The sequence below is a fragment of the Bos taurus genome, chromosome 22, assembly GCF_002263795.3.
Source record: "Bos taurus isolate L1 Dominette 01449 registration number 42190680 breed Hereford chromosome 22, ARS-UCD2.0, whole genome shotgun sequence".
Taxonomy (NCBI): Eukaryota; Metazoa; Chordata; class Mammalia; order Artiodactyla; family Bovidae; genus Bos; species Bos taurus.
This window is the reverse complement of record NC_037349.1, coordinates 43458882-43480513: the sequence shown is the minus strand read 5'-3', so window position 1 is coordinate 43480513 and position 21632 is coordinate 43458882. Positions and strand designations below refer to the sequence as shown.

Here is a 21632-nt window from a genome sequence, read left to right as displayed (position 1 = left end):
TTATACGTGTACCCCATTACAGAGTGTAATAGGTGCTATGAATTGACAAGTACAAAGATCTGTGAGAGATCGAAAGTAAACGGTTTTTCTCAAAACAGATTCCATAATTCCAAGTGAATTTCTTAAAAAGGCTAGAGGACAATCCCTCCCTCTACTCTATGAATAAGTGGTCTGTGAGTATACTAGCCCAGCCCTGGTCAAAACAACCATAAAAAATCTAGTCCCCCTTTCAGAGCAAAACTCAGGTGTTCTGCCTTTATTTTCTCATTGTGTTAATCATTATTGTTTTCAAAACCAAAGAGAAGAAGAAAATCATTCAGTCAAAATGTTTGTTTTAAAGGCAAATATTACTGGGAAGATATATTCATTTTCTATTGCTGCTATAACAAACTACCGTAAGTGGAGTAGCCTAACACAATTTCTTAAAATTCTATAGACTGGCAGTCCAACTGGGTCTCACTAGGATAAAAGCAAGGCATTGGCTTTTCTGAAGTCTCTAGGAGAGTATTGGTTTCTTTGCCTTTTTCCAGCTTCTAGAGGCTTCCTTCATTTCTTGGTTTGTGGCCCCCCTTCCTCCATGTTCAAAGTCAGCAACAGGTTGAGTTCTCAGGTCACATCTCTCTGATTTACTTGCTGCCTCCCTCTTCCACTTTTAAGGACTCATGTGATTAAAAGTAGATTCACCCAGGTAATCCATGATAATCTTCCCAGCTCAAACTCTGCACCCTTAATTATACCTGCAAAGTCTCCTTTGTCTTATATAACCTAATGTACTCTTACTTGTAGGTTCTTTGGATTAGAATATAGACATCTTTGAAAGGCTGTTGTTCTGCCTACCACAGGAGGCATAGAAAATGTTGGTAAGGGTGAAAAAAGGGAGAGATGCTTCATTCTTTGTGGACGAAGAGGTACAAGGTGATGGCATTTTTCTACATATGGTGGTTATCTCCAGGCAGTGGAATTATAGGTAATTTTTTTTTATACTTCTCTGCTTTCCAAGTTTCCTACATTATAAATAAAATACTTTTTTAAAAAGCACTATATTTTAGTTATTTAGAAGAATGTCTATTGTAAGGAAGTAGACATTGAGACATTTCAGAATAGAGTCATGATTGGAACTCACTGTGAAAAGTTTGGTTTGTGTGTGTGTGTCTCACACATACACACACACACAGATACACGGAAAAGGCAAAATGGCCAAATGATGTCAAAGAGGAGTAATATGTGCATTCATTGTAATTGTAGTTTTCCTGTGCATTTGAAGTGTTCTATAGTAAAAAGCAAAACTCAAATGGACAGAGAATGTATTTGATTTCATAGTCTAATTATCATTTTAAAGAATAACAGACTCTAAGAGTGAAAAGATAAGTTACAAAATCAAGGCATGTTTTCTCTGGCAACCATCTTTCCTGCTGATACCAAGTTATATAATTCGATTCCAGGAGTTAGAGACATGGACGTGACTGGTTTCACTTGAAAAGTTCTCATTTCTATAGGAATGCTTGTTCACTGTCAGCAGCCTCCTCATTTGTCCTAGCATTTCATATGCTCTCCTTGTTAGCATGCTGGACTTGAACAGAGCAGATTGGATTCTCAAAACAATATGCCCAGTGTGCGACCAGCTCTGTAATTTGACGGGCACAGTACAAAGTAAAAATGAGGGACCTTTTGTTTAAAAAAAGTATTAAGAATTTCGAGACAACAGAGTCCTTCTCAATGCAGACCCTGTGTAAGTTCACACGCTTACGAAATTGGCCCTACACAAAGCCCAGCAGACTCCACCAATGGTCTCCTCCCACCAAACCTTATATGCTGGGCATGCTTGGTGGGAATAGGCGTGGAGGAGGAGCAGGAACTCTAGACTCATTTTACGAGTCTCTTTACTCCATTTCAACCAAATGTCTTAGGAATGCTTGCAATCAAAGATTCCATCTATGAAGTCTGTGAATTATTACCATTCAGTGAGATGCTTTTGACCATTATCAATGACACTGCTGTATAGTTATAGAACAATACATTTATCTGAAACAAAAGCTCTAATGTAGCTTATTAAAAGGAAATAAAAATAATTATATTAATATTAAAAAACGATGTAAAATGTTAGTCTTCTCAAAATAAAGAATATACTTTAAATATTTTTTAAAAAATCACTAGATGAACAAAACCACCATGTATAAACAGTCTCTGATATTTTGATTGGTAACTAAGTTATTTAAAAACAAACCCAAATATACCAGTAAAAATTGAGAAAGAAAATGCCTCATGTGGCTTTTTGACCCATCCCTTTTATTCTTAAGCATTTGTTGCATTCCAGCTAACATTCTTAAATTGATTATAAAAAGCAAGAGAACGCTCCCAGTAATCAAAAGAAGACTTACACAAGAGTGACCGAAAAAACACAGTTTCTTATCTTCTTTCTCCCCCTAATCCAAGCTTTTTGCTATTGATATAAAATATTTATCCTATCTAGCAACTGAACAACAGCAACAACAATAGTATTTATCACGTTTAGTAATAAGGCTCCTAGTGTTGATTTTTCTATTTCTGATAATATGATATTTTAAAAAGGGCATGCCTCAAATGGGCTTAGAAAAACATCTGGAAGGATATAGCTAATAAACTGTTAACAGTAGCTTGCCCTGGGCTGAGGATTTGTGATGAGGATAGAGAGAATTTTTACTTTCCTTACTTTTGCTTATATGAATATATGCAATGAATATGTGTTCACTCTATCAATAAAAAAATCAATAAATTTTTCAAAAAGAACAACAAATAAAGCCTATACTTTAGGTCTAGCATGGCGATTTAGAATCAGTCACTTAATCTCTTTAGTCTCAGTTTCCCTACCTATAAAATGGGGTTAGTACCACACAGAGATGTTATGAGGGAAATGTATGGTAAATACACTTTCAATAAATGTTCCTTCTCTGAGCCTCAGGTTCTTTGCCTGCAGAATGAGGGAACTTGATTAGTCGTCCATGATCTTTCTGAAAGTTAATCTTCGGATTCCTTCTTTTTATATTCACAGAAAAAGACTGCTATGTGAAAAATAAATCTCTTTATTTGTGTGCAGGTAATTGTGTTTCTTTTATTTCCTGAAGAACCAGGAAGCCAAAAACCAATGAGCAGCACCTCTGGAATGTTTGGGTAACTCCACCCTGGGCACCTGGGAAATGACAGAGTATTTCCACTCATTAGAATCTCCCTGATCAGAGGGGGATGGGTGGTGCGGGGAGAGCTTTTCTTATTGTGAAGAAGATAAACTTCAGTTTCAAGAAGACAGTGTGTGCCATTAAAAATAGTATATCCTCTCAGTTTTAATCTTTGACTACTCCAGTTCTTCTCTTTAATTAGTTCGCTTACTTATATGTGTTTGCAACTCAGATACTCTCCTTAAGCAGTTATGCAAGTTATTCACTATATCATCTGCCATTGGTTAAAATCCAATTTGATGATTATCGAACGCATATTAAATGAGTTTACAGAGTAAACTCTGTAAGTTGAGTTGTCTCTTACACATCTGAAATGCTAATAATTGCCTATCTTTCATGGTACTTGGGAAATAATTTTGCAGTTCTTCCTTTCTTTTTCTTAGATTGAAAAGTAGCATGGATCATGGCAGTGGTAGTAATGATCAGTTTATTTAAAAAATAAAAATCAAAGAGGAAGAGAAAGCTACTCATTGGGAAATACTATCATTCCACATTTCTCAAAACATAACATGCTTTTTATTTAATTAAAGTATTGTATGGATACAGAATCATAGAGAGCAACACCCACATGGCTTAGAATTCAAAATATCTCATGTTTGAGATGTCTTAATTTAAGCCTTTTTTGTGCCTACCAAATACCAGTGGGTGAAGAACGCCTTCAATGCCATTTTAGCATTTCCAGCACCCTCCATAGCTTCATAAGATTTTTTACCCTTCTAGGTTATAGCAGTCCCAGCTTTTCTTTGGAAAAATACGTGAAAAAGCGTATTCTCTTTGTTTAACATTCATTTTAAGAGACTGTAGTAGAATTGAACATAAAGAGATATGTTTTGTTCCCACATTTATGAATACATTTCTCTATATGCAAATTAGAGATAATACAACTTGCCTCTTACTGTATGTGGAAGGCTGGAAGAATTCTTAATATTAGTAATAATAATAGAAACTGACCTTCTTTGAGCATCTACTATTTTCTAGGCATCATTATCTTATTTTATCCTAATGTTATCTTATTTAATCCTAAGGCTCTGTGGGGTACTATCTACTTTTTTTTCCAAATGAGGAAATTGAAACTCAGAGAAGCTAAATCATTTAGAATTTACAGTGCTTTTAATGGTGATGCAATGTCTGATTTTGAAACCTTGATTTTCATGATTTTACTTTGGTCTTCTAGGAGAAAGGTGGCAATATTCTGAAGACCACTGCATTCATTGCCTTCAAGTCCTTCAGCAACTGAAACTACTTTTCTATGTCCTTCTTTCTTGACCACCTCTCCTTATGCTTACGTGAACTCTTGGTTGTGGCATGTGGAATCTAGTTCCCTGACCAGGGATTGAACCCGGGCCCCCCTGCATTGGGACCACAGAATTTTAACCACTGGACCACTAGGGAAATCCTGATTCCTACTCATTTTTCACGTCAGTTTAATTACTCGACCATGCTCCCATTATCCTTGATAAATTCATTACAGCAAGAATCTTATTGTAATGTTTCATCACCTAAATAGTGAACAACTCAAGGGAGTCTTTTTTTTTTTCTTTCCATTGTTGTATTTCCAGGACCTATGGCAGTAGCTGTTTCCCACCTTCAAATAAAATATTTATAGAGTGAATGAATGAAAAGACTTTTAAGTTAAGTGACTTATAAGTTCATGCACAGAACTGATTAGGGTTATGTGGAGAGTCCTATATTAGTTTATTCTACAAAAGCCTAAAAGTTACTACAAATGAAAAAAATTTCATCCTCTTATATTAAAACTTTTCAACACATCCTTATTTTTCTCCAGAATACAGTACCAGGAACACAGTAGTAATTCAGTACATATTTGGTGAAATAGTGAAGACTGTTAGAAAAGTATACAAGGTCCTTATAATCTTCTATAATCTAACACATATTCTAATACTTTTAGTTCAGTTCAGTCGCTCAGTCGTGTCCAACTCTTTGCGACCCCATGAATTGCAGCACACCAGCCCTCCCTGTCTATCACCAGCTCCTGGAGTTCACTCAGACTCACGCCCATCGAGTCAGTGATGCCATCCAGCCATCTCATCCTCTGGCGTCCCCTTCTCCTCCTGCCCCCAATCCCTCCCAGCATCAGAGTCTTTTCCAATGAGTCAACTCTTCGTATGAGGTGGCCAAAGTACTGGAGTTTCAGCTGTAGCATCATTCCTTCCAAAGAACACCCAGGACTGATCTCCTTTAGAATGGACTGGTTGGATCTCCTTGCAGTCCAAAGGACTCTCAAGAGTCTTCTCCAACACCACACTTCAAAAGCATCAATTCTTCGGCGCTCAGCTTTCTTCACAGTCCAACTCTCACATCCATACATGACTACTGGAAAAACCATAGCCTTGACTAGACGGACCTTTGTTGGCAAAGTAATGTCTCTGCTTTTGAATATGCTATCTAGGTTGGTCATAACTTTCCTTCCAAGGAGTAAGCGTCTTTTAATTTCATGGCTGCACTCATCATCAGCACTGATTTTGGAGCCCCCAAAAATAAAGTCTGACACTGTTTCCACTGTTTCCCCATCTATTTGCCATGAAGTGATGGGACCAGATGCCATGATCTTCGTTTTCTGAATGTTGAGCTTTAAGCCAACTTTTTCACTCTCCTCTTTCACTTTCATCAAGAGGCTTTTGAGTTCCTCTTCACTTTCTGCCATAAGGGTGGTGTCATCTGCATATCTGAGGTTATTGATATTTCTCCCGGCAATCTTGATTCCAGCTGTGTTTCTTCCAGCCCAGCGTTTCTCATGATGTACTCTGCATATAAGTTTATTTTGTAATAATTAGTAACAGTATGTACTTTTCAATCATGTATCCAATACTTATTTAGTCACTATTATGTGCTCGGCATATTGGCCCATTGTTTCAAAGAGCCGTATTCTTTTTCTCCTTGGAACCTTATGAAGCCATTCATCAAATACTATATTTATTGTGGTTTTCCTACCAGCCTTCTTTCAGTTCAGTTACCGCATCTCTGACTCCTTTAGTACCCAGTGCTTGCTTAGCCCTGATTACATCAAAGTGAAATTACCTTTGTTTGTCACCCTTCTCTCCCCATCCCTATCTCATAGTACTCAGGTGTAATCCCAAAAGAAAAATATGAGGTTTTATGCACCTATGTGTTTCCAGGGTTCAGGACCGAGCATGGGACCGGGCCTCAATTCTATATATACGAATTGAAATGCACTGTCCGTTACTCTTTTATGAGCAAATGGATTACTACCTTGAATTCTCACAACAGGTGAGTTAAGTATTATCTCCATGTAATTGATGACAAAACGAGGCTTGAAGTGGTTTAGAAATGTGCCCAAGGTCACACAGTGGTGAAGCCTGTTGTTAAAGGAATCTGAAGAATGAAGTCACCACTGATTCTAAATGAGTATGGCTCATTTCTTCTATCTTTTTCTTGAAATTTTCGTTTAGATTTGGCGAAGTCTTTCCCTTTTGAGACTAATGACTCCTTATCTACCTTACTATTTTGAGTGCAGGAAATACCTTTCTTCATATTCGAAATTGTTCGACCTCTTTCTGGAAGCAACGTGATGTTAACTTTTCTGATATAACTAACACTCATTTCGGGGTAGAATCTGAGTTTGGAGCCCTGGGGGACAAGATAGGCCCAGTTTACAGTAAGCTCATTTGAAATGGAATGCAGGGACTAAAAAAATTTTCCTCCGGGCAGGATACCTGGCAAGGGGAGAATGGACCTTAAGATGCACAAATCCTAAGGCTTGTGGGAATTTAATTGCTCACACCTAGGGCAGCTGTGGGGTACTGTGTTGCCCACAGCTAAGATGGATGCTAATAACATCTTCGGATGAGTTTGTCCTCCTTGCTCATTGGTATTTTCATCCAGGACCATAGTGAATAAAATTTAGGAAAAGCAGGCGCCTTCTTACCAAGATGGTAAAGTAGGAAGTTGGCAAGTTGCATTTAGGAAACCTTCAATAAGTCAAAAACATTTTTATTGCCCTTAACCAAAATGGTAGTAAAGGTTGCCCCACGGTTTTGAAGCGTCTAACCCTTAACTAAGATGGCGTTTGGAAGCTTGTTGAAAATTGGCTTGCCCTCTTTTCCGCCCTTGACCAATATGGCTTCAGCGGCTTCGGTCACGTGACCCCGCCGACTACGGCGCGGGAGAAGGGTAGGAGGGCCTTTGAAGGGTGCGCGTTCCCGTGGCGGTGCACCGGGTAGGTTTCAGTCAGAGTCACTATGGCGGCTGGCGCTGGCAAGGTAAGCTGAGGCGGCGGCGGCAAGGGAAGGTGGACCCGTCGTGGCGTCTGGGTTCCCAATCCCCTGAGCCCGTCCGCAGAGAGGTCGGCCGAGGTCGTAGCCAGTCGCGGGGTTTGGCTGGGGTGGGTTGAGAGGGGCGAGGGCTGAGGCGGGCGGGCACCGGCGCCTGACGGCCGTTTGTTTTGATGTTTTCCCCCTCAGGTCGGAAAGTTTCCTGCCTCGTCGGTCACAGCCTGAGCGTGTCCCACCGGCCGCGAGTGGTGAAGGCTGCGGCGGACCCAACCCGGGGCCTCCAGGCCTCTCCCCCAATCTCCGGGCCAGCCTCCCTCCCCCACCTCCTCGTCCGCCTGGAGCTTCGGCTGCTGCCCCTGAGATGCGACCCTCGCGGGGGCGACCCTGAGAAGAGGCGACCGGTGTGCTGAGCACCAGCCGGGAGCCCAGGCGTCCGGGGACCAACTTCCTGCGGCCCAAGACCCCGGAGCCTCCCTCCGGGTCGCGCCTTGCTCGGTTCGCACCCGCCTGCGGAGCCGGATCCCCGCCCTGGTCGCGGGGACGCCCGCCAGGTGCCCGGGAGTCCCGCCTCGGCCGCTGCCCGCGCCCCCGCCGACCCCAGCTCCTCGTGCCAAGGACCCCAGCCACCGCTGCCTGAGCCCGGGCGGTCCGGGCACCCGGTGCCACCTCCCGGGCGGCCTCCGCGCAGCAGGGGCAATGCAGACTGTCCCGCTGGCCGTCTAGAGCCCTCCGCCGCCTCCTCCATCGCCTTGTCCCACCACTCCCGAGGCCCTCGAGGACGGGCGGTGGCCGCCCAGGGGTGCTCAGCTACACCTTTCTTCCGCCCGCAAGGACCCTTCTGGCCGCACCGACCCTTCCTTCATGCTGCAGTGCTGCAACATTTCCGCCACCGAGGGGGAAAAGCGGCCACGATCCCAAACAAAACACAAGAATTGGCGTGTGACTCATCTGCTTGGATACCTCCAGCCCCCAAACTGTCTTCCAGGAGTTTTCTGGGCCGAAGCTGTCCGATGTTTGAGCCTTTACTTCCCAGGGAAGAAGATGGACTGAAAGCCGCCAGTTGGGGACTTCAGGGTGATCAAGGCGCTGCTGGGTTTTCAAGGAGGTGATGGGGCTTGCGCTGGCTTGTCTTCCCACCCAAGTGAAGAGTTGTTGATGTTCACTGGTTATGCTTAGACAATGTACAGTTTGCTTTAATTTAAAATTGTGGGGGGGGATAAGGGGGTCTAGGCTTGTGAAGGGCAGCTCGGATCCGGTGGAACTCCTCTTTGTCCCTGGTAGGAGAGACACCCCCAAGTCTGTCCTCGATGCCGTCAGCCTTGGCCATCTTCACTTGCCGGCCGAACTCACACCCGTTTCAGGAGCGTCATGTCTACCTGGACGAGCCCATTAAAATTGGCCGCTCCGTGGCCCGCTGTCGACCAGCGCAGAATAATGCTACCTTTGATTGCAAAGTGCTGTCCAGGAACCATGCTCTCGTCTGGTTTGATCACAAGACGGGCAAGGTAATGTCACTAAGTTGTCTAACAGCCGTTGCTTTTCGTTTCCCTTTGCGCTTTCTGCGTAAATGTATGCAGGATCCCAGGGTTTGCACCCAGAGGAGACTTTTCAGCCAGGCGGGGAAACCCAACTTTTTGTGTGTCTGGTTCTAGTGACTGAATGGAAAACAGAGAAGGAATTGTAATTAAATGCCTCGAGAGGGCGATGGCATCTTGATAACGTGGTCATTCCCAGTGAAATCCTAAACCCTAATGCATTTTAGAAAACTAGATAGTGAAACTTGGCTTCTTGCTTTCGTTCTTTTCCGAAAGGTGAATTTGCAGTTCAGTGCTTGATGAAGAAAGCAGCACTTCCCAGAGCAATGCAGGGAATCTGTGGCCAGTACTACCCTGGGGCTCAAGTGTCTCAGTGATGAGATGTAGTTAACACCACAGCTTTTAACTGAGGACCTTTCTAGCAAAGGACAGTGTTTGTGTAAATTTACATTTTTAAAAGATTTGATACGTATTTACCTATGAAGGAGTAATTTGCAGTTATCAAAGCTAATTAAGCATGAACAACTGTAACTTTATAATTTCAGAGTTTTGTTTGCAAATTGGATGAACATATACCAATTGCTTTTGAAAATCACTGTTGATGTGCCCTTCAGCACTTATTAAAAACAACTAACGCATACTTACAAAGGTGATATTTAGAAATCATTGTTAAAATTATTTTCTGAAATTATATCCAACTCTCGATTATTGCATTACCTAGATGTTATAGGATGAATTTAGTTCTCATTATGTATGAATATTTTAGCATTTTTATATTGGCACCCTAATTAACTGTATATGTAGGTGCTTATGTCTTACGAATACAAGAAAAAAAATTGGGTAAAAAGATCCTTTCAATTTTAAAACTATCTTTGTATGTGGAGAATACACTAAAGAGTTCATCTTTGTGCTTAAATCTCAAGTTTTAGTTAAGCTACTGAATCCGTTCCAACTTAGAATTAAGTTATGTAAGACTAATAATATCTCCGGTTTTACCTCCTGACTTTTTGGATCCTCTTGCTGAGTTTAATGATTAAGTCTGTTTTAAAAAAAGAATTTAAATCTTTTAGAAGAGTTGTGTTTTGAAATGAAGGAAACCTGAGCCTGAAAAGGAAGAGAGAAAGGAATACTCCTGAATCAAGGAATTATTATATAAATTGTTGTTCACAGAAAGGAGGAAAAGATTGCCCAAGTGCTCTGTGCTTGCATAATATCTATATCCTACTCTGTATGTAGAATGAGAACTAAAAAGTATGTTATTTTTCTGTGTAACACCAGATGCTCCTTATCTGTGGAACAGATCCTTTTTTCTCCCTGGGAACTAAAGTTTGGGTGCCTGAAAGACCTCATAGATTACCAATAGTTATTTAAAGAACTCATCTTTCCAGCAGACAAATTCAGACAGCAGTTACCAGCTAGTTGCCTTAACCAGCTTTTACATTTTTGTCTTTTTATGTCCCTGGGTAACAATTATGATGCAACGTAATCAGATAATAAGTTTTCTTAAAGTACATTGTACATGCACCATTTTTATTCTGATTCAGTAGTTAGAGGGGGCTCAGATTTTTTCTTTTACTTAGTTGAAAAACAGTGATTACATGAACAGTGCTTTTCATGGTTATACTAAAACCTGCATAATGGGTTATTTTGAGATGACATATCAATAGTAAGTGTTTTTTGTATAAATTGATATGATACGTTAAACTTTTGAATGGAATTTATTAGAAAACCTCATCAGGATCACAGCTTATTTCTACCATTTGAATTTTTTTTTCTTTCTTGCTTTTATTAGCTAAAACATACTCAGAATGTGAGGCCTTGACTTTAGAGTTCGATATAACTATTGATTATTGTACCACCTAATCTAGTTAAGACAAATAACCTGTCAGATCTTGCCATGTGATCAAATTGCTCTAGGAATTAACTACTTAAAATTTAGGTTTGAACAGACAGTAGGTTTTTATTGAGCATCTGTTATGTGCCATATATTGTAAGGTACATAGTTACAAAGAAAACCCACAGTTTGACCAAGTATCACTTACTGTTTTCTCTGTATGAAATATCTAGTAGAAGGATTTGTTATAATTGTATCATAACAAAAGTCCCCAAAGCCTAATATATATTCTCAGCAAATTTCTTTGGATAATACTAGAATCCCCTCCTTCTGTATGCATTGCCTCAGGTAAGTTTGTTTGTTTTTCCTCAACCTACTTTAAACTTCAGGTTTCTCTTCTGGGGATAATAATAGTCCCTGGTGGCTCAGACAGTAAAGCGTCTGCCTACAATGCGGGAGGCCCGGGTTCGATCCCTGGGTCGGGAAGATCCTCTGGAGAAGGAAATGGCAACCCACTCCAGTACTCTTGCCTGGAAAATCCTATGGACAGAGGAACCTGGTAGGCTACAGTCTGTAGGGTCGCAAAGAGTCAGACGCGACTTCACTCACTTCACTCGTTGTTTTCACGATTCAGGTAATCATGTAAATCACTTAGCAGCCTGTTGCTTGCCCTTACTAAGGGCTCAGTCCTTAGAGAAGAGGGTATTTGGAGTGGAGAGACAAGGGAACTATCTAGGCAGGTCTTTGCAATTTGCTGTAGTGCTGTGGAATCTTAGGAAGGTAGAGCGACATTTTTTTCTTTCATGTGATGGCATGTGTGGAAGTAATTTTTTAAATTGAAACACAAGAAGTTGACCATTTTGTCCAAATTGGCACCTTACCTGGGAAGTGGAGAATTGGGGTAATATGCCCTTTGGTTGACTTTCAATTTATGAGTGTTGCATTCTGCGTTTGCCATTAAGGGAAGACCTTTAAAAGCTGAAAGAAATAATAACCACTTAAAACCTTCTGATTAGTCAAGCCATACATGTTTATTGTAGGAAATCTGCAAAGTGTAGGCAGATGGAGAGCTCGGTGACACTTTTTAATGCTAAGTTCAAGGAATGTTTTAATGGTATTTAAAACCTGGTGACAGGTTTGGCACAAAGTGGAATTTAATAAGCTTCCCCAAATCATCTACTCAGTGATGTAGCAGGTGGATATTGCCCAGCTTGGATTCCGGCCCTGTGTATCATCTTTCACTCCTTTTTGGAGGTCAGACTCTTCAAATTAGATGGCAGATAATAGCATGTTACGATTTTTCTGTTGACTCAAGGTACCACTGAGCAAGCAAATCTGTCCATATGGTGGTTACACAGAAGAGCTAGTAAAGCAGGACTGCCTCCTGATTTGGATGGCCCTGTTTGATTTGAATCTTTGTGAACCAGTAATAGTCTAGTGGCTGACACAGTAGTCTATTTCCAGTCTCACTGTAGTTCACCAAGTAGTAAGTACTAGTGGTAGTTGTCTACTTCCAGTTTCACTTTTTAAATTTAAATTCAACACATTCTTGAGCACCTCTTCTATCATGATCTGTTTTAGTGTAGGGCATAGTGGTGGGTGAGGGAAGGGGGAGAAAAATCATAAGAATTGGTGAGAAATTGTTACCCCTTTTTAGGAGTTTATATTTCAGATCAAGAGGGTGACTAAACACCTTGAGAACAGTTGATTTAAGCTAAGATAGTATTATTTAAGTTTAAATGGCAAGAGAATGATGGTATTTGAGACTTTAAAATAGGAGTAGATAGGTACAGGTAAAGAGAAGATGCTTTTCTGACTTGTGTTTGTGTATAAGAGGATGAAGGTGGAATAAAACAGACACGGAAACTGATCTTGTTGGACTGAAGGGTCCTTTTGGAGAGTTGCTATGATAGTAGCTGTGAGAGAACATTTGCTGTGTGTATGTTTTCATGTTTGTGCCTTGTTTTTGTGATGAGTTGTCAGACCCTGGAGAAGAGGATCTCTGCCTTATGTGTTGTTTTCTTTTATTTCTTATGAAGTAGATGTTGAGTAACTGAAGCTGAGTAGAGAGTTGTGGAGTGCCTTTATTTACTTTTCCAGGACGTGGACCCACGGGCTATGGAAAGACAGGGAGAGTTCTGTGCAGAGCACTGACATACGAAACCATAATATACGAGTGATAAAACAATATGTAGAATGACCTGGAACAAGGAAAACGGATAACCATTAGCTTAAGTTATTTTGTACTCTGTTACCATGCTATTCTAAATACTTTACATGTTAGCTTATTTAATACTTAAGTATCTATTTAAGATAGGTGGGAGTTCCTTGGTTGGTCCAATGGCTAAGACTTTTTGGCCTCTGTCTCACAGGATCTTAGTTCTCTGATCAGGGATGGAACCTGACCCCTGCTGCAGTGGAAGCTTGAAGTCCTAACCACCCGGCCACAAGGGAAGTCCTGAATCCAAGCGCTTAACCACTCTGCTATTCCAGGGTTTTGTGAAAGCTTAGATACGATGCCATTTTGTAGGGGTACAGGCCAGGTTCACAGAAGGAATGAAAATGACTAAATGCCAGAAAGTGAAAAAAAGACAAGTGTGTTGTCTGTTAGGACTTCAGCAAATAGAGAAGTGCCATATGGACTGGAGATTGTAGGGAAGGTTTCATGGATGAGATGCAATTTGAGCTAAGACCTTAGGACTTTCTGAATAGGGCAGAAGGTAGACAGCCAGAATCAGTCAGAAAGGAGTTTTGGGTGGGAAGAAATCTAATGCCTCAAGTAAAGGCATAGAAGCAGGAATGATGTGGTATGTTTCAAGGACACTGCAAGAAAGTCACTGCAAGGGAGAAATCTCCAGAATTTGACAACCAGGGTTGTTTTCTTTTGTCTTCTTCCTATATGACTGCTGAGATCCTGGCCTCAGTTTTTGGGGAGAGTGGCAGATCCTATATTCATTGATTTTGTTTATTTGTGTTTTGTTTCAACAGATGCCTATTTTTTTTGTTGTGGTTGTTGACAGAAGTTATAAAGGTCAGAAAGAGCTGATTTTTGTGAGAAAGACATGTATTTGACATGTTTAATACATATTAATGTAAACATGTTTGGAAGGCCCGGTTATATATCCCCAGGACGTAATCATTTCCTTCTGTCTTACTTTTCACAGTAGTGGAAAGTTAATGAAATATTTTATCCATCTTATCCATCCATTGTTTAAAATATGGACTGTGTATACACTTTAAACATTTTTGTTCTACTTATTTGACTTTACTCCCTTGGCTGAATTTACTCTTTACCTTCTCAGGCTCCTATTTGGTTTTCTCAAATGGTATTTATGTTAAAGCTTAGTATCTATTCTTTTTTATAAATAGTGCGGAGGGTATCTGTCATTCAGAGTTTTAAGTGAAAAGATTGTGAGATTGGTTCTTGATATATGTTAGCTACTTGAATTGATAAAAGTGGTGGCATTTGTTAGCTGCAGAAGTGTTCTAAAGACTCCTGCCTATGCTTCTCTCACTGCCACTGCCAGTAGATGAACAGTTGATATACCCCTATTCAAAATCTAGGTTGCTATACCATTAATTTTTTTCCCCCATTGATTTTTAGCATGATATGAGTGAGTGAGTGAAGTCGCTCAGTCGTGTCTGACTCTTTGCAACCCCATGGACTGTAGCCTACCAGGCTCCTCCCTCCATGGGATTCTCCAGGCAAGAGTACTGGAGTGGGTTGCCATTTCCTTCTCCAGGGCATCTTCCTGACCCAGGGATCGAACCCGGGTCTCCCGCATTGCGGGTGGACGCTTTAACCTCTGAGCCACCATGCAAAGCCTTCAAAATCCGTCTCTCATTTCCGTTTTTTTTCCAGCTCTTGTTTTCTGTTACTCTTTTTTTTTTACCCTTTGCCCCAGACTCTGCAGTAGCTATGTGACAGTCCTCACTGTCCCTTGAAAAAGTGCCTTCCTTTCTTTTTTTTTTTTTTTTTTAGCTATTTTGTCTTCCAGAATGACTTTTCCCCTTTGTCCCTTGAGGCCCAGTTCCAGTGTGAAACCTTTCCCTACTCCCACTAACTGAAGAATTAATTGCTTCTTCCTCTCTGTTCCCATAAAACTTTGTATATAATTTCATTATGAGACACAAACAAGAAAATAACTGTGATGCAAATGTACTGTTGCTCAGCCAGATGTGTGCTTTTGAGAACAAGGGACTAGACAGTACATGAATGTTTGAATGAGTGAAATGAACAATGAAGCAGTCTCTGTTTCTGCGAACCCTGAGGGTCAAAAAGCAGAAGGTCATTCGAGTTAGTTCTCAATTTGAGATCACAGACTCAATTTCCAATAGGTAGTGTTTGTATAAATCATTACGTATAGAGCAGTTGCAGTGTCCAAGGCACTTTGCCAGGTGTTTTGGTATCTTAGATAATCTTGTGGTTGGTGATATAATTTTGAGCCATTATATTTATATCCATTCTCATGCAAAATAATACTTTTAAGGATTTAATAATATTCAGCATACTTTCTTATTTCACTTGATCTGTATAACACGTAGGAGGTAGGTAGAGCAACCGAAGACTGGCTCCATTTTATGAAAAAAGAGTTTGCTCTTTAGAGGTTATTTGCCCAAGGTCACCTCTTAGTAGCTATGGAGAGGTGGAACCAGAATCTAGATTGTTTCCCTCTGAAATAAAAGCTAGCTGCTACATTTATTCTAAACTATCTTATTATGGAATTAACAATTATAATGAAAATCTGTCTTTTGCTCTCTTTAAGGGTAATCTAATCTATTATTTTCTGGGAGTATGACTGAAAAACTTGTATGACAAACTTCCAAAGACTGAGAGAATCTGAGTTAATTATTTTTCTGAGTCAGCTAGCATTTTTTAAACATACCCCTACTACTCCTAGCAATAAATGTATTTTTTCCTAAGTTTGCATTCAGGCAACTGATTTGGATTTGAGTGTTTATGCAAATAAATGAAACGGCCTTGGAAAAACTTGTTTGCCATGTAAATTTTTAATCCTTTATAAAGAGAACAACTGACAGGTGTAGAGGAAAAAGGAAAGTTTGTGTAGGTATTTAAAAGCATGGAAGACTTTGGTGATTCTACTGAATCCTTTGTAAAATGTATAATCTGGATTAGATTTTAATTTAAAAAGGTAGGAAAGTTTGTTTTCTTATTTATTTGCTTTAAGGTTTTATCTATACTTTCAGGCTTATGGTTTTATCTACATTTATAACTACTGACTTATTCTAGCTGAGCCAGGTAGAAATGAATTTCAAATATGGATTTTCAAGCTATTATTTATTTTCTTATTTTTTATTTGCACAAGTAACAGGAATACATTCTTATAAAAATTGAAGCAATAGGGAAGTATGTGGAGTAATATGTACATCATCTTTCACATAGGTACCTTTTACCTTCTTCCCTTCTAATACCATTGTTATTAGTTTGGTATGTAATTTTCAGAATTTCTACTGTGCATTTGTCTACTTGGTTATATAGATAAATAGTTTTTTGTTGTTTTTTTTTTCCATAAGCAATTGGATCATAATTCTGTATGTACCTGTTAGCTGATGATATCAAGTGAATTGTAATAAGCTTATCTAAAATGTGTTGATATGCTCTGAGTTAAGACCAGCATCTAGACTGCTGTAAAATTAATATCACTTCATTGAGTGCTTACCAGGTAGTATACTGAGTTCTGTATACGTTATCTCATTTAATCCTCACAACAGACTTATGCAGTAGGTACTATTATTATCCTCACAGTGAGAAAACGTACGTTTCAGGGAGGCGAAGGAATTTTTTGTTCAGGGTAACACAGGTAGTGGTGAAGTCAGGGTTCGAACCCCAGTCATTTGATTGCAAAATGCATACTCTTGATCACTCTGTTGCTTGCTTCCTCAGCACCTCTACACAATTAGTCATCGTTAATCTCATCACCAACCAGTTAGTGAGCAATAGACTGAAAGAAAAAAATTGAAATAAAAACCTTATTGTCTATTAACTCATAGATATTTTTTTTTTTCATAGATATTTTTTGTAGTAAATCTGTATAGAGTTTTAATTGAAGGTCAGTTCCTCAAACAGTATTTATTCATCACTTAAATTTTTACAATTTGAAAAAGAAAACAACTCTACATGTAAAGATATTGTAGTATCACTGTTCAGATAGTATAATATACTATAAAAAGGTACATTATATAGTATATAATATGCTAAAAAAATACTCTTTTTTCATTAGATAATTTATAAACATACTTTATTTTTATTGAGGTATAGTTGATTTGCAAAATGTGTTTCACGTATATAACAGTAGTTCACGATTTTTAAAGATTATTCTCCATTTAAAGTTGTTATAAAAAATGGACTATATTCCTTGTGCTGTACAATTTATCCTTATAGCTTATATATTTCATAGATAGTGAAGTGAAGTCGCTCAGTCGGGTCCGACTCTTTGCGACCCCGGGGACTGTAGCCCACTAGGCTCCTCCGTCCATGGGATTCTCCAGGCAAGAATACTGGAGTGGGCTGCATTCATAGATAGTAGTTTGTACCTTTTAATCTCCTACTCCAGTCCTTTCCTTCTCCCCACTGGTAACCACTATTTTCTTCTTTGTATCTGTGTGTCTATTTGTTGTATTCAATGGTTTGCTTTATTTCTTAGATTCTACGTATAAGGGTTAACATACAGTATTGGTCTTTCTCTTTCTGACTTATTTCACGAAGCATAGTACCATCCTGGTCCATTCATGTTATTGCATATGGAAAAATGTCATTCTTTTTTGTGGCTTAGTAGTATTTCATTGTATATACGTACCAAATCTTCTTTACGCATTCATCCGTTGATGGACACTTAAGTTGGTTCCATATCTTGGCTATTGTAAATAATGTTGCTATGAACATTGGGGTGCATGTTTCTTTTTGAATTAGTCTTTTTTGCTTTTTTTGGCTATATACCAAGGAGTGGAATTGCTGGATCATATGGTAGTCCTATTCTTAGTTTTTTGAATAATATTCATACTGTTTTCCACAGTGGCTACACCAATTTACAGTCCCACCAAAAGTGTATGAGTTCCCTTCTCTCTACATCCTTCACTGGATAATTTCTAAGTATAATATGTTTGGGGTTGTATTTTAAATTATATATATGAACCTCCCCCTATAAGTAAATCTAATTTAGAAAACAATGAATTAATTTGTGTTTTAACTATTTAAATGTAGAAATATTAACTATATTATTAGATGCCAATTATAAATTTCCTTTCACTTCCAAAGTTCAGGGATAGAAGGTAAGATAATGTTGTATGTTACTAGTATAGCTGTGGTAGCTGGTTGTAGAATAAACAAAATCTATAGGTTTGAATTTTTTGGGAAAGTTTGCTTAGTAAAAGGGAATGTTATAGAGTTATCATATAAACCAGCAATTTTACTTCTATGTATATACCCAGAAGAAATCAAAACATATGTCCACACAAAAACTTGTACAGATATTCATAGTAGAAAAAAAATAGAAACTACTCATTATCCATCAACTGATGAGTGGATAAATAAAGTGTGGTATACTATATAAAAAAATATTATTTGGCAGTTAAAAGGAATGAAATATTGATACATGGAATAACATGGATGAACCTTGAAAACACTATGTTAAGTGCAAGAAGCCAGACACAAAAGGCCACATATGGTTTAATTTTATTTACATGCAGTTGGTAAAGAATCTGCCTGTAATCCAGGAGACCCATGTTTGATCCCTTGGGTTGGGAAAATCCCCTGGAGAAGGAAATGGCAACCTATTTCAGTATTGTTACCTGAAGAATTCCATGGACAGGGAAGTCCATGGAGTCGTAAACAGCTGGACACGATTGAGCAACTAACACACATGGAATGTGCAGGATAGGCAGCTCACTGGAAAAGAGCCTGATGCTGGAAAGACTGAAGGGCGTAGAAGGGGGCGACAGAGGATGAGATGGTCGGGTGGCATCACCCACTCAATGGATGTGAGCTTGAGCAAGCTCCGGGAGACAGGCAAGGACAGGGAAACCTGGTATACTGCAATCCACAGGTTGCAAAGAGTTGGACACAACTTTGCTACTAAACAACAACAACAACAGGATAGGCAATTCCACAGAAGGAAAGTAGATTAGTGGTTTTGAGGAGCAGTAAGTAATGGGAAGAGTGATGGTTAATTTTATGTGTAAACTTGGAGAGGCCAGGGTGTCCTGTTTTGGTTAAATATCAGTCTAGATGTTGCTGTGAAGGTATTTTTAAATTGTGGTTAACATTTAAATCAGTAGGCTTTGGATAAAGTAGATTACCCTCAAGAATGGGAGTGAGCCTTATCCAATTAGTTGAAAGCCTAAAGAAAAAAGACTGAGGTTTCCCCCAAGAAGGAATTCTGCCTTCAGAGGGCCATCATATTCCAGGCTGCAATAGCAGCTCTTCCTTCTCTAGCTTGCTGGCCTACCCTGGAGATTTCAGACTTGTCGGCCCCCAGCATGTTACGGGAGCTAATTCCTTAAAATAAATCTTTATCTCTGTATGTATATATGTATATGGTGTGTGTGTGTGTGTGTGTGTGTGCACGCACACCTACATCCCCTTAGCTCTGTTCTAGACAACCCTGGCTGATAAATACATGGAGTGACTGCTAAATTGGTACAGGTTTCTTTTTGGGATGATCAAAATGTTATAAAATTGTGATTGATGGTTGCACAGCTCTGAACTGTATACTTTAAATTGGTAAATTGTATGGTATGTGAATTAAATCTCAAAAAAAAAAAACTCCTATGGAAAAAAGAGATATTAGATGCTGAAATAGACTTGTGAAACCAAGTAGTATGTAAGGAAGTGGAAGAGTGTAGAGTTCAAAGTGGGTAGGACCAGCAGAGCAGCTTTTGAAGTACGGTGTGGCGTAATTTTTGTCACTCATTTCTTAGTGTGAATACCTTATACTCTTGGTTAGACTTTTGTTTATTAAATTTAGTAGACAGAGAGTGTGTTTCGAAACTTTACATTTGTTGAAACAAAAGTCTAACCAAGAGTAAGATATTGATACTAAGGAAGTAGTGACAAAATTTTAGTATTACTGAGAAGTTTTAATGCCAAAGTCTTCATGTGGGAGTTGAGAAATGGTTGGAAAGGTGCACTGTATAAGTCTCAATCTGAACCTGGAGATCTTAAGATAATAATTTTACTCACCAGTGACTCTCTTGTATATTCAGGCTCATAGAGCATGGTAAAATATTGGTGGAATGAATGATGTTGTCTTGACTAAGGAAGTATTCATAGTTGTGCTTAAACTGGGACTGTTTCTGGTCTTTAACAAGTATCTCAGTGTCTCGTGTGCAGACAGAGCAGTGTAGTGCCCAGTTGTTAGTTGCTAAGTTGTGTCTGATTCCTTTGCGGCCCCATGAACTGTAGCCTGCCGGTCTCCTCTGTCCATGGGATTTCCCAGGCATGAATACTGAAGTAGGTTGCCATTTCCTTCTCCAGGGCATCTTCTCGACCCAGGGATCAAACCTGAGTCTCCTGCATTGGCAGGTGGGTTCTTCACCACTAAGCCACCAGATAGTGCCCAGTATGTAGTACTGAAGAATACAGTTACAATACAAGTAAGTCCAACAATAGAAGTATTTATGAATTACTGTTTCCAAGGAGCTAAGGGAGTGATGTATTCCTTATCCTAGTATTGGGGGTAGAAAATATGGAAGGAGTGAAGAGAACTTCCCAGAGAAAGTTGTTTTTAAGCTACTGTTTGAAGAATGAGTTTTTTACTCTCTGTATAAAAAAGAGCAGGACTTTCCAGCCCCAGGGAATCGTGTGTATTAAAGGCAGAAAAGCCTAAAGAGAATGATGTAATCTGGGAAATGCAAACACAGAAGTTAGCAGAATTGAGGAGGGTAGAATAAAACTGCTGTCAAATCTTTGGACTAGTCAAACACTGCTGGTAGAAGTTCTAGGGTTGGGCTACCTTAGTTGGAATCCTGGCTCCACTGCTTGCCAGACGTGTGACCTTGGGGAGTCTCTGTGTCTCCTTTTCCCTCATCTGTAAAAGGAGGCTAATAGTGGGATTTGCCCTAAGGATCATTGTAGAGACCATGAGAATTCACATAAAGCAGTTAGCAGAATGCTTGGCATGGAATAAGCACAAACAGTCTCTGCCTTAGAGTAGTTCAATTTAGGATTTTTTTACTTCATGATGGTATGAAAGTGATAATAGATTCAGTAGAACAGTACTTCAGGTTTTGGATTTTGATCTTTTCCTGCAATGTGTGGTATGGTACTCCCTTGGGGTACAGGGTTAGTGACAGCAAGCCACAGCTCCTCGTCAACTGTGCAGTCACAAGGGTAAACAGCTTATACACTTACAACCGTCTGTGCCCACACAACCCTTCTGTTTTTCATTTTTAGTATAGTATTCAATCGGAGAAGGCAATGGCAACCCACTCCAGTCACTACTAAGCGACTTCACTTTCACTTTTCACTTTCATGCATTGGAGAAGGAAATGGCAACCCACTCCAGTATTCTTGCCTGGAGAATCCCAGGGACAGAGGAGCCTGTTGGGCTGCCGTCTATGGGGTCGCACAGAGTCAGACATGACTGATGCGACTTAGCAGCAGCATAGTATTCAATAAATTACATGAGGTATTCAGCACTTCATTATAAAATAGGCTTTGTGTTAGATGTTTTTTCCCAACTGTAGGCTAACTTAAGTGTTGTGAAGATGTTTAAGGTAGGCTAGACTGAGCTAGGAGAAGGCAATGGCACCCCACTCCAGCACTCTTGCCTGGAAAATC

General features: G+C 39.6%; 1 protein-coding gene across 34 annotated transcripts in view; it reads left to right on the top strand.

Annotated features, from left to right (window-relative positions):
* The first annotated feature begins 7419 nt into the window (after positions 1-7419).
* SLMAP (sarcolemma associated protein) overlaps positions 7420-21632 on the top strand; it is a 152048-nt gene continuing 137835 nt past the window's right edge. For all 34 annotated transcript variants that reach the window (XM_059880060.1, XM_010817801.3, XM_010817803.3 and 31 more), the window contains exons 1-2: positions 7420-7453; positions 7655-8970. In XM_059880060.1, coding sequence (XP_059736043.1) covers positions 8773-8970 — 198 coding nt within the window. In that variant the 5' untranslated portion in view covers positions 7420-7453; positions 7655-8772. The remainder of the gene's footprint in view (positions 7454-7654; positions 8971-21632) is intronic.